The 15,762-nt window shown below is 35.7% G+C and overlaps 1 protein-coding gene across 2 annotated transcripts in view; it reads left to right on the forward strand.

Annotated features, from left to right (window-relative positions):
• FMN2 (formin 2) overlaps nt 1–15,762 on the forward strand; it is a 399,343-nt gene that overhangs the window by 242,655 nt on the left and 140,926 nt on the right. For both annotated transcript variants that reach the window (XM_025363337.1, XM_025363416.1), the window contains exons 7-11: nt 589–680; nt 851–980; nt 2,126–2,272; nt 5,524–5,583; nt 5,746–5,866. In XM_025363337.1, coding sequence (XP_025219122.1) covers nt 589–680; nt 851–980; nt 2,126–2,272; nt 5,524–5,583; nt 5,746–5,866 — 550 coding nt within the window. The remainder of the gene's footprint in view (nt 1–588; nt 681–850; nt 981–2,125; nt 2,273–5,523; nt 5,584–5,745; nt 5,867–15,762) is intronic.

The raw sequence follows: 15,762 nt of genomic DNA on the forward strand, positions 1-15,762 counted from the left end.
AGTTAATAACATTATTTGGAAGATTTAGGGATAATCTGGCTCACATTAAACATATTTACACTTTATTTTATTTTATTTTGCTTTACTTTGTTTTATTTTATTTATTTATTTATTTATTTATTTGAGATGGAGTCTCACTCTGTCACCCAGGCTGGAGTTCAGTGGTACAATCTCAGCTCACTGCAACCTCCTCCTCCCAGGTTCAGGTGATTCTCCTGCCTCAGCCTCTCAAGTAGCTGGGATTACAGGCACCCGCCACCACGCCCTGCTAATTTTTGTATTTTTAGTAGAGATGGAGTTTCACCATATTGGCCAGGCCAGTCCTCAAACTCCTGACCTCAGGTGATCCGCCCGCCTGGGCCTCCCAAAGTGCTGGGATTACAGGCATGAGCCACTGCACCCGGCCATATTTAGACTTTCAAATGCCTCATGAATTAAGTCAAGCTTTACTACATACAGATGCTAAGAAACATGAAAACAGATAGAGTTTTGCTGTATTCAGATCAGTACATTTATCAAGATAATTAGATTATTTAAGGGATTCAGTTGGCCAGACTTTGAAAAACTGTTTGGTTTTTGTTTTTCTAGAGAGCACAGTCAGACGAACTGGAAAAAATAGAAAAGCATGGCCGGTCTTCCAAAGACAAGGAAAATGCCAAGTCTCTGGACAAACCTGAGCAGTAAGCATGCCTTATAGCCGTGCAGAGGGCGTCCAGGCCATGGGTGGGCCCGTTTTGTTTGGAAAATGCAATGCAGTGTCTTCAGTGCATACTTGTTATGAATGAGATGAGAATAAACATCTGTGGATGTGAATTATATTTTTCTTCTTAACTTGGCTTTATTTCCTTAGGTTCCTTTATGAACTGTCACTAATCCCCAACTTTTCAGAGCGAGTCTTTTGCATCCTGTTCCAGTCCACGTTTTCAGAAAGCATTTGCTCAATTCATCGCAAACTGGAATTACTACAGAAATTGTGTGAGGTAAGTTCTGGTCCAAAGAGAGCTGAACTTGAATCTCATTTAATTGTGCTCAGCCATGTTCATATTTCAGAAAAGCGTTCTTTTATTTACTCGAAGTACTCACCAAATTTGACGGATCACAGTCCCACAGAAGGGAACATTTTATGATTGACCTTCAAGATCAAAGCAAATGTTCCGAGGGGTGCCCAGGGCTGCAAGACCACATTGCTAGAATGTGGCCAGTACATGTTGGCCTCCAGAGACTTCTCTGTCCTCTCCTTTTGCCAAAACAAAATCTTCCGTTTTCACGGTCCTCTCAGACATCAGACTTCCAAAGGAATGTGATTTGAAGGCATTTTTCTTTACTTTCTTTCGTTGTCTGGAAGGACTCCTCCACAAATTGTTAATAATTATTCCAGCCAAATAATTTAGGAACAGCCATATGACTCAACAGAAGACAGATATTCTTCTGAAAACAAAAAATAAATGCTTGGCAGAAACGACCAATGTTAACATTTAAAACAATTTGTCAAATATCAGTAGTACCATTTGTTCTAGTTGCGGTAAATCATTTTGAAAAGTGAAAAGATGTTCTTAAAGGCTCACATTTTCAGAAGAAGTGACATGCAAATTTAAGTTAAACACAATGTTTTGAAAGAAATGAGTGTGAGCTCTTTGGGGGTAAACCTAAATTTAGAAATTAATCTCTGCATCTGCTTTTTGGTTTCCTCTGCTGAGGCCAAAAATTTTGTTTTGTTCTAGACATAGGCACAATTAAGACAATGGCAGATATATTAGCGATGTTATTTTGTAATAGTTCTCATTTGGCCTTATTTAATAGTTCTCATATATCCTTATTTGTTCTCATATAGCCTTAGTTCCCATATAGCCTTAATAGTTCTCACACAACCTTGTTTTCCTTGCGATTACATCATAGACATGGCCTAACATAGCATCCCCCAGCTTACAGAGGCATACCTGAATGTTTGTGGGTGGTGCAGCTTTTACTAACTTTCAAGATACTGCTCTTAACATATACCTAATAATTAGGAATGATAAAGTTTGGTTGTGACCCAAAACTACTAATATAAATAGCTGGCATTGACTTGATGATTCAAACAAAACCTGGTATAGAAGTTGTTTTTTGTTGTTGTTCTGTTTCACAGACGTTAAAAAATGGCCCAGGGGTAATGCAGGTTCTAGGTTTGGTTCTTGCCTTTGGCAACTACATGAATGGAGGAAATAAGACTCGAGGACAGGCAGATGGCTTTGGATTAGACATTCTTCCAAAACTGAAAGATGTCAAGAGCAGTGTAAGTATTTTGCATGAGTGGACATAGGCAAATTGAGAATTCAATGTTTTGTTTAGTAATAAGTCTGAATGTAAAGCAGTTGTAATAAATATTTCTTTTATGTTCCTAGGCCAAATGTTTCTTTATGTTCTGAGCTAGAAAAAAAGTAATGTCCATCGATATTTGTGATTAATAATGTTACCTAAAGTGAATAATTTTTATTCTAATTAATAATTACAACTTTTTAATATAAAAACAATATAAAATAACTTTATATTGTTTTAATATAAAAACAATAATTTCTTTTACTGTATCTTTCCCATGTCTGCTAATATTTATCCTTTTGGAATCTGAAGGCTAATTATTTTCTATGAGTTAGACAGTGTATCTCTTGTTTTTTTCTTTGTCATGTCAAGCAATGGAGGCCAATAGGTCCATATTTTGAAAATAACACAAAGATGAATAAAATGGCTTGTAAATAAAATATAAAAGATGATTCTACTCTGCTGCATATGATTTTCTCCTTGATACTGGTGCGTCGGGGGATGTCTAAGTCCTCTTGCAGACCTAATTATTTTTAGTACTACTTCTGCAGTTGTGTTTGTTTGAAATTAATATCTAAGCAATTGTGAGAGTGCCAGGAGAAATATGAGGTTAGGAATGATGGTTAGAGTCACAGAATGAAGTCTGAGATGATAAACTTAAAAAATAAAAGAGTTATATTTCTCTAATAAAAGAATCATCACACAAAAAAGTAAGATAAAGGAAATTCTGGACATGTTTTTGAAATATTAAGTTTAATAATTGGCTTGTAGAAATAAAAATATGTAGGATTGTCCTTCCTAGATAATGAAATAATTTCCTTCATGGGAGAGAGAGAGACTTTTAGACTGAAGCAGGAGAATGGCATGAACCCAGGAGGCAGAGCTTGCAGTGAGCCGAGATCGCACCACTGCACTCCAGCCTGGGCGACAGAGTGAGACTCCGTCTCAAAAAATATATATATATTTTCTGCCAGCCAACAATTTGTTTATTATTTTATATACAGATGATTCTGAATGTAAAATGGAGTTATGGCCTGATAAACCCATCCTAAGTTGAAAATACCATAAGTGAAAAGGCATTCAATACATCTAACCTAGTAAGCATCAAAGCTTAGCCTAGCCTGCCTCAAACATGCTCAGAACACTTACCTCAGCCTACAGTTGGGCAAATCATCTAACACAAAGCCTATTTTATAATAAAGTGCTGAATATCACATGTAATTTATTGAATACTGTGCTGCAAGTGAAAAACAGAATGGTTGTATGGGTACTCAAAGTATAGTTTCTACTGAATGTGTATCACTTTTGTACCATTGTAAAGTCAAAAAATTGTAAGATGAACCATTGTAAGTCAGCGTCTGTGTGTGTGTGTGTGTGTGTGTGTGTGTGTTTGTGTGTGTGTGTGGTCAAATTAATACAGATACTCATTCAACGGTCTTTCATTGAGCATCTATGGAACGTGGACACTGCTTTTCCAACACTGAATAATTCGTAGTCCTTCCCTGGTACACCCACACATATGATGTTTTTATTTTTATAATTGTTTGTTCAAATGCTCATGTGTATGATACACATTTTCATAGAAGTCTTACTATAGAGAGCTGATAAATTACATTTGTTTAAAAAAAATGCTTAAGCCGAGTGCAATAGCATGAGCCCATAATCACAGCTACTTGGGAGGACTTTTCGAGGCCAACCTGGGTTATACAGTGAGACCCCTTCTCAAAAAAAAAAAAAAGAAAGAAAGAAAGAAAAGAAGTCCTTTTCTTAACCTATGGTGATTCTTGAATACTCAGCAACTGCTTGTTGGAGTGAAACAACTTTTGCAAATAATATTGAAACACATAGCATCAATATCATGTTTAAATTATAGAAATGAACTGGAAATAGATTCTAGTGATCATATACAAATAAGAGATTATTTGTGGGACTTTTTTGGTATCAGTTTATATATCGTATTCAATCCTCTATTAGACTAAATGTCATTAATTTAGATAATCAAGGGGTAATCTAAAATAAAAATTTTAATATGTAATCAAGAAATAAGTTTTTAAAATAGTTTCACTTGTACTCAGAAGAGCTATGCAAAGTCTTCCTGAATTGGTTCTTTCTCTGTAAAACAAATGTAACTATACTTATTCCTTAGTACTGTTTATAGACCTCCATGGACAGAGCTGTTACTTTGAACACTTACAATTTTCTCTTAGCACGCCTAGTTTTGTTAATTGATTCAGGTGCTGCCAGCCGTTTCATTGAATTACAAGTTGGGAGAGAGAAAGGAACTCAAGTTGCTTAAATCATTTTACAAGCAAATCCTGTCTAATGAGGGATGTCTTTAATAGCTATATTACTGACTCATGTCAAACTTGATTATAAAGAGGTTTTGCTCTTTTTACAAATATAGAAAAAATCGTGGTTATATTAAACATTCCAGAGAATGTAGTTTGTGTCATAGGGTTTGTTTTTAAAGTAAAATATATACCTGAGCTCTCAAATTCAGATTATCTACTACTACTTTGGAACACTACACAAAAAAGCTAAATAAAAATTAATGCCACTCAGTAAACCAGAAAGGAGGTGAAAAGGTATTTTTGAAGTGTGTTAGATATGAAACAATTTTACCTTTTTTTAAATAGAACTACCCACATTGTCTTATTTATAAACACATGAGTATTAATTTGTCAAATCTCAATTGCTGACATAAAAAATTATAATATTGGAATTGTTAAAAGCTCCCCTTTACTTAAAATGGTACTTAGCTTTTTTATTTCCCTAATCTATATGCTAATGAGCCTCAATCAAAGTTACTGTTGGAGTGGTACCTATTTGTTCAGCTATATATCAATGCTAGCAATGTTTAATTATTTCCTTTAAGATAGTAGTTTTAAAACAAAAAATTATCAAATAAAACAATAAAAACACAAAATAATAAAATATACAAGACATGAGCTAAATTTCTAATTGAGGGGGGTAACAATTGGAAAGTATTTACAGTTTAGACTTTGCCCCTAAATAGCTGCGCTAAGATTGGAACACTGGGGAGAAAAATCTTTTAAGCCATCAAACTCCTTAGACACAATGGCCAAGACAATTCAAAACGTAAAATTTCACATTATATTCCAAATGTTCTCATGTATATATATGAATTTACTAGAATCTTTTTTGGTAACACTTTGTATTTAATTAGTTAAAAAATATGTTGTTACTGACTTTGGTCTTTCTGCCTAGGACAATAGCAGAAGCCTTTTGTCATATATTGTTTCGTATTATCTCCGAAATTTTGATGAGGTAAGACAATTTTTACATCTAGTCACATTCCATTATTCTTTATTTGTTGAATGATTTGGCAGTACTTTTTGTTGTTGTTTTTGGTTTGGAGATACCTGCCATTATTCTTTTTTATGTTGATAACCAATTTCTTTGACTATAATGGGGTTTTTTGTTCATTAGGATGCTGGAAAAGAACAGTGCCTCTTTCCACTGCCAGAACCCCAGGACCTTTTCCAGGCCTCACAGATGAAGTTTGAAGATTTTCAAAAAGATCTCAGAAAACTGAAGAAAGACTTGAAAGGTAACTTAAAATCCTGAACTCATGTTTTCTGTTTATGCTTTTTTAATGAGAGAAGGCAGACTTTTCAATGTTTTTAGAGAAAAGTAATCTTTTTTATCTTTATAGAACTAAATTTGTGTGTGTGTGGCAAAAGAACAATTTTGCCTATATTCTTTAGTTGTTTAAAACGTTATGTGTGTCAAAAATTTGGTTATTAAGTAATATCTTGGTTATTTCAGTTAATCTGTTTTGTCAGGAATAAGTTTACATTTTGTTTTCATTTTTATTTTATAACCAAGAACATTTGGGTATTGGTCGTGTCATGGTTGGATACAAATTATGTCATTGTTATAATGGAAGATAAATAGTCCCTCCCCATTTTCCCTTGGTGTACTTGCCCAAGATTTTCTGGCTTACGAACTTTCCTGGGAACAAAATGTCTTCTTCTACTTAAAAACCACATGCAAGTATATTGTTTTATTACCAATCAAGCTTTATATAAAATTATTTTGAAGAATAATAGGCTGAAATTTTTCAAATCTCTTAAATTAAAAGTAGCATTTACAAAAAAGCAAATAGTTTGCAGATTTTTTTATTTTGTAAGTAAAATTCCTGCTACCCCCTTTTCTTGATATTCTTATTGAGTTGTGAACACCTCAGCTATCTATTTCAGCTTCTTTCTTGCTGTATTACATAGAGATAAGGACTAAATACATTTACCTGAGCTTTTCATTTGATATTGTGTTACTATACGAGAAGAAAAGGCCTGGTTACCCCTGTCCAGAAACCAAAAAACATAGAACTTTTTAAGAGACTCCCAATTTTGAGATATGTTTATCCAAAGATACTGATCTGTAATCAAATTCATCGAGTTGTTATATTCTAGTCACAGATATTTTAAAATGGATTTCAGTGAGCATAGAGACATTATGTAGTCTGCTTACAGTTCTTATATATTCAACAACATTTATTATGGACCTGGCTCCTATCAGACATTTGCTAGGTGCTGTGGATCCACAAAGGTTACAGTCATCGCTGTTGAAGAGGGCTGAAATTCTGTCACCTAGACGTACCCTGTTGGAGCCTTACAAGTTGGTGCTCATTGGCTGAGGCCAAGAAAGACTGCCTTGACTTGCTCTGTTTTTCGTACAACAATAATAATAAATAAAACTATATTACATTTGTATAATCTTGGTACTGTGCATTTTAAGCTAAGAATGAATTCTTAAAGCAACAGAAAGAAAACACTCATGCTATAGTATTACACTTCAACCCGAAGACAGGCATCTTGGTTTGCTTATGAAATTTACACACACTATGAGGTGGTGCTAGAGGCATTTCTGGGGCATCTGGAAAACACTTCCCACTTCAATCAATAGTTCAGTCTCGTAAAGTGGGATTTCATAGTTTACAGGTGATCTGATAAAGGAGCGGAATGGGTGACCCTATTATCGGGATATCAGGATTTATGTTTGCTTTCTGGAGTCGCATCACTTTGGAATGTTATCCCACTTCCTTAAGATAAATACATAACTTCTTACTATAGGCATTAAATATACATGTAACTATGAAAATGGCAAGTTCTCGCAAGACTTGGAGCTAAAAAGAAAGACCTACCTAACACTAGATAGCGGGCTTGAAAAGGACAAGCAGCCAGCTGGGCACGGTGGCTCACACTTGTAATCCCAGCACTTTGGGAGGCCGAGGCAGGCGGATCACCTAAAGTTGGCAGTTCTTGACCAGCCTGACCAATATGAAGAAACCCCGTCTCTACTAAAAATACAAAGTAGCCAGGCATGGTGCCGCATGCCTGTAATCCCAGTTACTTGAGAGGCTGAGGCAGGAGAATTGCTTGAACCCAGGAGGTGGAGGTTGCAGTGAGCCGAGATTACACCATTATACTTCAGCCTGGGCAACAAGAGCGAAACTCCATCTAAAAAAAAAAAAAAAAAAAAAAAGAGAAAGAAAGAAAGAAAGAAAGAAAGAAGGAAAGAAGGAAAGAAGGAAAGAAAGGAAGGAAAGGAAGGAAAGGAAGGAAAGGAAGGAAGGAAAGGAAGGAAGGAAAGGAAGGAAGGAAAGGAAGGAAGGAAAGGAAGGAAGGAAGGAAGAGAAGGAAGAGAAAGACAGAAAGAAAGAAAGAAAGAAAGAAAGAAAGAAAGAAAGAAAGAAAGAAAGAAAAGAAAGAAAAGAAAGAAAGAAAAAGACAAGCAGCCAGCGCCTCTGAATACTATTTTGACATCTGCATTTGCCAACTCCAAGTGCTAGGTGCCTACATTTGGTAGCACAGAAGATGAGATATGGAAGGAGCATCTTAGCAATTTTTGAGTACCTCAGAGTTTAAAGAGAGGATTTTAACCCTGAAGGTTTACACTTTATATCAGGGAAAGATGAACTTATCTTTCAGATATCATCAGACCTGTGCCCTTGGTCAACAATGATCACATTTGCCTGGCACAGTATTTTCCTCAGTCTGAACACAGCTTGTTACAATTTGATAGAGTTTGTTGAAATGGGGAGTCTCATGACCAAATGAATGTAGAAACTGCTAAGTTAAAGTTAAAAGGACTTCATGGTATCCTCCAAAAAAAAAAAAAAAACCAAAATATAGGGGGGTTTGCAATTGTCTCATTCATTACAGAGCACTTTTTTCACAGAATCTCTGGTGTGTTCTGTAGTCACTGAAACATATTTTGAGAAATGCAAGGCTGGGGTACTGTGTTAGTAACAGAAGAATGGCATTTACCTTTGAGGAGCTTACAGGGAAGGTTGGAGAAATGATACTATAGTTGATGAAATAATGTAATTATATATTACTCTTCTTAAAAAATGGAATCAGCTCAAAGAGCTATTTACAAAGCTGTCCAACTCTGAGGATTAAAAACTGACAAATCATAATTTACCTCATTTTTTTTTTTTTTGCTTTTCTAAAATGTGGGGTTTTCCATGAAAAACAACATGTTTTATGATACGAGGAAGGAAATCTTATGGACTGAAATATAAATTCAGTTACTGGGAAATGAAGATATATCCAAATGTAGAATTTCATATCAACAACGCATGAAATCTGCCTCATGTCCTTTTTAGGAATGAGAGGGATATAAATAGATATGTATGTCCATCTGACTAAATGGGAGTCAAATGGAAAATTATTGGATTATGTTATTTTAGGAACAATTACTTTGAAATAATGTCTACTTTGATCAAAGTAGCCTATTAAAAATGATTCTTTTTCTTTTCTTTTCTTTCTTTTTTTTTTTTTTTTTTTTTACATTTTTTTTTTTTTGCCCAGATTGGAGTGCAGTGGCACAATCTCGGCTCACTGCAACCTCCGCCTCCCCACCTCCTGGGTTCAAGCAATTCTTTTGCCTCAGCCTCATGAGTAGCTGGGATTACAGGCACATGCCACCACTTCCAGCTAATTTTTTGTATTTCTAGTAGAGACAGGGTTTTGCCTTGTTGGCCAGGCTGGTCTCGAACTCCTGACAAAAATGATTCCTTCTACATGATCAAGTGAGGGCGTTCATTTAAGAGGATTCATACAGCCACATTTTGTTCCCCAAAGGCAAGTTGTTATAAAAGGTTGAGAAAATAAGATAATATATATAAAGCATTTCTCTCAATACCTTTCATACAATAAATATCCAATAAATCTTGGCCATTCATAATAAGGTAAACATAGAATAAGCAGTGTGATTAGTTTGATAAAGACAGGTAAGCAATAATCATAGTAGCTCATCTACTGGCTCTAGCACTTCTGTTTCTGCTTAGAGACTTGGTTTTTATTTCTAAGGAAAGGCTGAAAAATAATGTGTTATGGCTCAGACATTTTAATGAGACAACTGAATCTCATTTTAGCATTTTATAATAACATCCACTGTGTTTAGTTTCTCTGCTCACTCCCAAGATTTCCATATTTCCTCAGGGTGCTTCCCTGGCTTTCTTAGCTCAGTGACTTGTAGTTCATTAAGCAACCTGATCTGCTTTTGATCTCTTCTGGCTGTCAGCAGCTTTCCTTGATGTAGTCATGCCAAATGATGACTCTGTTCCAGTGCATTTCTTGAATAGGAATTGTAGCATTTGCCACATGACTTAAATCAACTCAACATGCACAGAGCATTGAGTAATTAAGTTACCGGAACTGGAGGAGAATGTTCTCATGCAAGTTCTTCTCTGTATCCTCTTTCTTTCTGTTCTTCCTCCCTGCAGTCACACTCTCTCTCTCTCTCTTTTCAATATCTGAGTTGAAAACACGTTTAAAATTCATTAACTATACCTTCAAGTGGAAGCAATGTCCATGTCCAGAGATTTATAGGAAAAACCAGTTCTCAATTTTGTCTATATTTTATCTTTGGCTTACAGCTACTACTTTGTAACTATTACATGTAAATTGTTCATTTCTGATATTTCCTTTTTTCCCCTTATGTTTGAGGAGAGGAAACAAATAAGCTTTTTTAAAACTAACATTTTACAGTAGTCCTCCCCACCCGTCCAATTCTTTACTTTCCTTGGTTTCAGTTACCCATAGTCAACCTTGATCCAAAAATATTGGGGAAAATTTCAGAAATAAACAATTCATATGTTTTGCATTGGGCACCGTTCTGAGTGGTATGATGAACTCTCCCGCCCTCTGCCTTCATCCCTTCTGGCACGTGGATCCTCGCTTAGTTCAGCGTATTCTTGCTGTATACACTACCCACCTGTTCGTCACTTACGAACCCAAGCTTTTTGGCAATAGGGACCAGTTTCATGGAAGACAGTTTTTCCATGGACAAACCAGGGAGATGGTTTCAGGATGATTCAAGCGCATTGCATTTATTGTGCACTTTACATCTATTATAATTACATTGTAATATATAATGAAGTAATTATACAACTCGCCATAATGTAGAATCAGTGGAAGCCCTAAACTTCTTTTTCTGTAGCTAGATGGTCCCATCTGGGGGTGATGGGAGGCAGTCACAGATCATCAGACATTAGATTCTCCTAAGGAGCATACACCCTAGATCCCGCACATGCGCAGTTCACAGTAGGGTTCTGGCTCCTATGAGAGTCTAACGCTGCCGCTGATCTGACAGGAGGCAGAGCTCAGGCGGTAATGCTTGTGATGAGGAGCGGCTGTAAATAGAGATGAAGCTTTGCTTGCTCGCTGGCCACTCACCTCCTGCTGGGTCGCCTGGCTCCTAACAGGCCACAGACCAGTACCCGTCTGTGGCCTAGGGGCTGAGGACCCCTGACTTAGGAGCCATCTTGGTTATCAGACCAACAGATCACAAAAAGGGTGAGTATAGTATGATAAAATGTTTTGAGACAGAGAGACCACATGCATGGAACTTTTAGAGTATATTGTTATAATTTTTCTATTACTATTATTTTTAATCTCTTACTGTGCCTACTTTATAAATTAAGCTATAGCATAGGTATGTATGTATAGGAAAAAGTATAGTATATATAGGTTTCAGTACCATCTGCTGCTCCAAGCATCCACTGGGGATCTTGGAAGGTATTCTCCATGGATAAGGCAACACTACTCTTTTATGATTTTTTTAATTAAAAAAATTTTATTGAAGTAAAATATAAAATTTACCATCTTTACCATTTTTAAGTTATATTTTAATATTAATATCTATTTAGCATAGGAACTTTAGACAACCTCAAAAAATGTAGAGAAGAAAACATTTGTATTTCTATAGTTCAATGATAAATAATTCTTATATTTTGTTCTGTTTATATCTGGTAGGTGAGTGTTTATTGCATGTGCATACATATATGAATTATTCTATTGGGATCATGATGCACATAATTATTGCAATTTTTGTTCACTCATTTTCTGGTTTATAATAGGATAATTTAATTTTATTTATTTACATATATTCTATTAATATTTTCTGATTGTCTATTTCATAAATTTTTAAATATTCTCTTCCTAACACCTCCAATAACATTTAAGAAAATGTACACAGTATTCCTGTTAATTTACTTGGTAATCCTAAATGTTAACATATTTTGTAAACTATACAATTTTATAACTTGCTATAAATTTATGTAGTGTATTCTTATAAATAAGATGAATGTTTTAGAACATTCTAACTAGCAATTGAACTCCTTCTACTTTCTTTTCAATTTTTTTCCAGACTTTGGGTACTGTCATTTTTCTTAAAAACATTACTGCTGTTTAATAATTATTAGGTAATAACATTTATGAATATAGTTAAATAATTACTGTGCTACCATTGTTGCATCTCATACTCCCCACCCCACCCCCACCGCCCCGAGCTTCACATTTGGTGTTCTTTCAGTGTGAGTGGGTGGGTGTTAAACTTAGTCCAGGCCAGGCGTGGTGACTCACGCCTGTAATCCCAGCACTTTGGGAGGCCAAGGCGGGTGCATTGCTTGAGGTCAGGAGTTCAAGACCAGCCTGACCAACATGGTGAAACCATGTCTCTACTAAAAATACAGAAATGAGCCGGATATGGTGGTGGGCGCCTGTAATGCCAGCTACTCGGGAGGCTGAGGCAGGAGAATTGCTTGAACCTGGAAGGCAGAGGTTGCAGTGAGTGGAGATTGCACCACTGCACTTCAGCCTGGGTGACAGAGCAAGACTCCATCTCAAACTGAAAAAAATTGTTCCCCCTTGTTTTGGAATGATAGTTTCACCAGAAATAGAGTTCTAGACTGACTGACTTTTCATCAGTATTTTGAAGATATTTTTGTTTTCTTCTGGCACCTCTTATTACTGATAGATGTGTTGTCAGTAATTTTCATTTTTTTGTACATAAGCTGTCTTCTCTCTGATGACTTATATAATCTTCTTATTGTCCTTATTCATTTTGGCTTTCCTTGGATATGTATGGTATGAATATATTCTTTTAAAATTTTTTTGTATTGCTCTGTATTTAGAGCTTCCTGTTAAAATACTGATGGCTTCCTTAATGTGTAGAAAAATTTCTCAGCCCAATTATTATGTCTGCCCAAGTATTACTTCACTTTTCTCTTTTTTCCTGAAACTCCTTTTTAGATGTACATTGGTCTAATCCCTTTTAGCCCCTTGATCTAATCCCCATGTCTCCTAACATCTCGTTCATATGTTTAAAATCACCTTCCACCTTTTGCTATTATCTTCATGCATTCCTCATCATTATCTTCTAGTTCATTCATTCTCTCTTGACTCTGTTAATTCTAATGTTTATGTTATCAATGCAGTTACTTTAAATCATAATGATTCTTGTTTCCAAGATTCCTAATACGTTTTTATCATATTCATTTTGCCTCTAATTTCTTATTCTTGTTTTGGATATTTATCTTCCTTTTATCTCATTGATATTTGTAAAAATATATTAAAGTCCTTTTCAGCTTTTGTTTCATCTGAAATGAATTCATCTTCCACTTAGTGATTTTTGTAAGTTGTCCTTCAGAATCACTAGTTTCCTATGTGGTGTTAGAATGATGATTTTTATAAAGGTGTCAAGTTCACAATTGCAGATTGAACTGTTCATTCTATTCTTTACCCCCTTCTCACTACTGCACTTGACTAGTCTTTAAAAAAAAAAAAAAAAGTCAGGAAATTATGGCCTATGGGCTACACCTGTCCTCTTTTGTAAATAAAATTCAGTTGGAACATAGCCACGGCCAATCATATACATATTAGCTGTGACTGTGTTTGTGTTACAACTGCAGAGTTGAAGAATTGTGATAGAGACCTATCAGGGAATGTGTCCCTCCCTGAGTCCCTTCTCCTGACCCCCAAAATCGTTCTCTGTCTTTTGATGTTTTTTTCAATTGCTTTAACTTGGCCTGCCTTTGGTACCCAAGTCACAACCAAAGCTTCTAGAAGCAGCATGGAGCTCCTGCCCTGTGGACATATTAGGTTTATTGTAGATCCAGTCTCCACACTAGTGAATGACCTGATTGGGGTCTGGTCTGGGAAGCTCTGGCTACTTACTCTTGCTGCCCCAGGCATAGAGTTGCATGTGGGCTACAGCCCTAGGAAGCCGTGAATTGTAGATGTTTTCATCCTCCTTGCATGAGTTTGGGAGACCACTTACCACTCTGGGTTTCTAGTACAGAGACTGGTTCCTTTCCCTCCTATCTATTTTCTCCCATCCCCAGTCCCCACATAAGCCAAGATCTTTACTTATTCCTCCACAATCACAGTTCGGTGACTTCTACTTATGCCCTGTTTATTAACTTGGGCTCCTCTACTATTTCTGGTCCAAGGAGATATTTACATTTTTTAAAAGCATACTATGTCTGCTTAGTTTCCTCTTTATATGTTACCATTCACTGCTCTGTGTTTTCAACAGAGGAAAAGCTCAGGCTATAAATTCGTTGTAAGTTCTGTTTGACTGGACTTCTGTATTCACCTTTATATCTTACATTTTTCCTCACTGAAAATTATAGCAGAAACATTTTTCCATAGTATTTAATATACTTCAAAAACTGCTTAGGATGGTTTCATAATTCGTCTCATGAAGTGCTGTAATTTAGTGAGTAATTTGATTCTTGTAGGAAATTAGACTCCTCCCAGTTTTCACTACTCTTAAGTATATAATGTTGGACATTCTTATTCATAGCCCTTTTAAAAGTTGTATCTCTGGTTGTTTCTTTAATGTAGATTCAGATTTATAATTACTGGATCAAAGGCAATGAACATTTTTTCAAGTTCTCAATATTACCAAATGTTATAAAAATGCTTTCTAAAAGGAAAACTGATTAATTTTAATGGGTGAGTTGTTTCTTAAAGTAAAACAGAATAATAAAATGTATGAAATTTAGATTAGTATAGAATCTTAGAGACATTATGATCTCATACCTTAATCATGTAACAAATGTTTATTAAATTAACAGAAAATAAAAAGTAGATTCTTTCCTCATAGCTCATAGACTAAAAAGAGGACCGTTGATGATATGAATAACCACTATGCAGTATACAATTTTTTTCATTATATAGAAACACAGAAGTAGTAGTTGTTAGGTATACTTGGAAAATTATATTTAAATTGGACTTAGAAAGATCTGTCAAATTCTCCCAAGAGGAAAAAAAAAATAGAATTTCAAGAATGGGAAAGAGCATGAGCAAAGTCACCCATCCTGTAACCATTTGGACTTTGATTATTTCCTGGTTCCTGATCCCAGAAGTCTCTCAATTTATATCAGGTATATATCTAACAGATATAAAATATTCATACCTGAGATGGGACTCATTGCAGCAGAATTCACAACCAGGGTGAAGATTGTGCACATATGTGGTTTGAAAAAACCTCCCAGCTGGTAATTCTGATATGTCTTTCAAAGTAACTTGCTATGACTACTCTGTATCACTATTTTACATGTATTAGCTCATCTAATCCCTATGCCATAGAGAGGATCATTAATCCTCTCTTTAGTGATTGGGTAACTGCAAGTTAGAGATAGTAAATACCCTACAAAAGGTCACATAGTGCAAGCTGAGGCTGGATCTGGGTCTGAGGAAGCTGATCCAGAGCTCACCCTTTTAGCTCAACACAAACACCACTTCCTTTTGGGGTTCACTGCACAGAACCCTTCAGGGAAGGTTGAGAAGACAAACATACAAATATAATTGCACTGAAGTACAGTAACAACCATGAGAAAGTAGGAGCAGGGGGCAGAGTGGAGAGTGAGCCTAATTCTATCTAATTGGTTAGAACAGGCTTGAGTTAGGTAGTACCATGAGAATTGAGTCATGAAGTATAAATACTTTACCAGATGAAAAAATTTATAGGAGAAAATTTGAATAGATGGGCCACCAAGTTCAATGAGATGAAATTAATGTATCTTCGAATTTTGAGCAATCTGACATGATTCAAATACTGGCTGAGTAAAGAGAAGTGGAAAGCAGTAAAGACATAGACGTAGGTAGTGGGCAGATCAATCCCACATAGGCAGGAAGATTCTGAGTG

The sequence above is a fragment of the Theropithecus gelada genome, chromosome 1, assembly GCF_003255815.1.
Source record: "Theropithecus gelada isolate Dixy chromosome 1, Tgel_1.0, whole genome shotgun sequence".
NCBI lineage: Eukaryota > Metazoa > Chordata > Mammalia > Primates > Cercopithecidae > Theropithecus > Theropithecus gelada.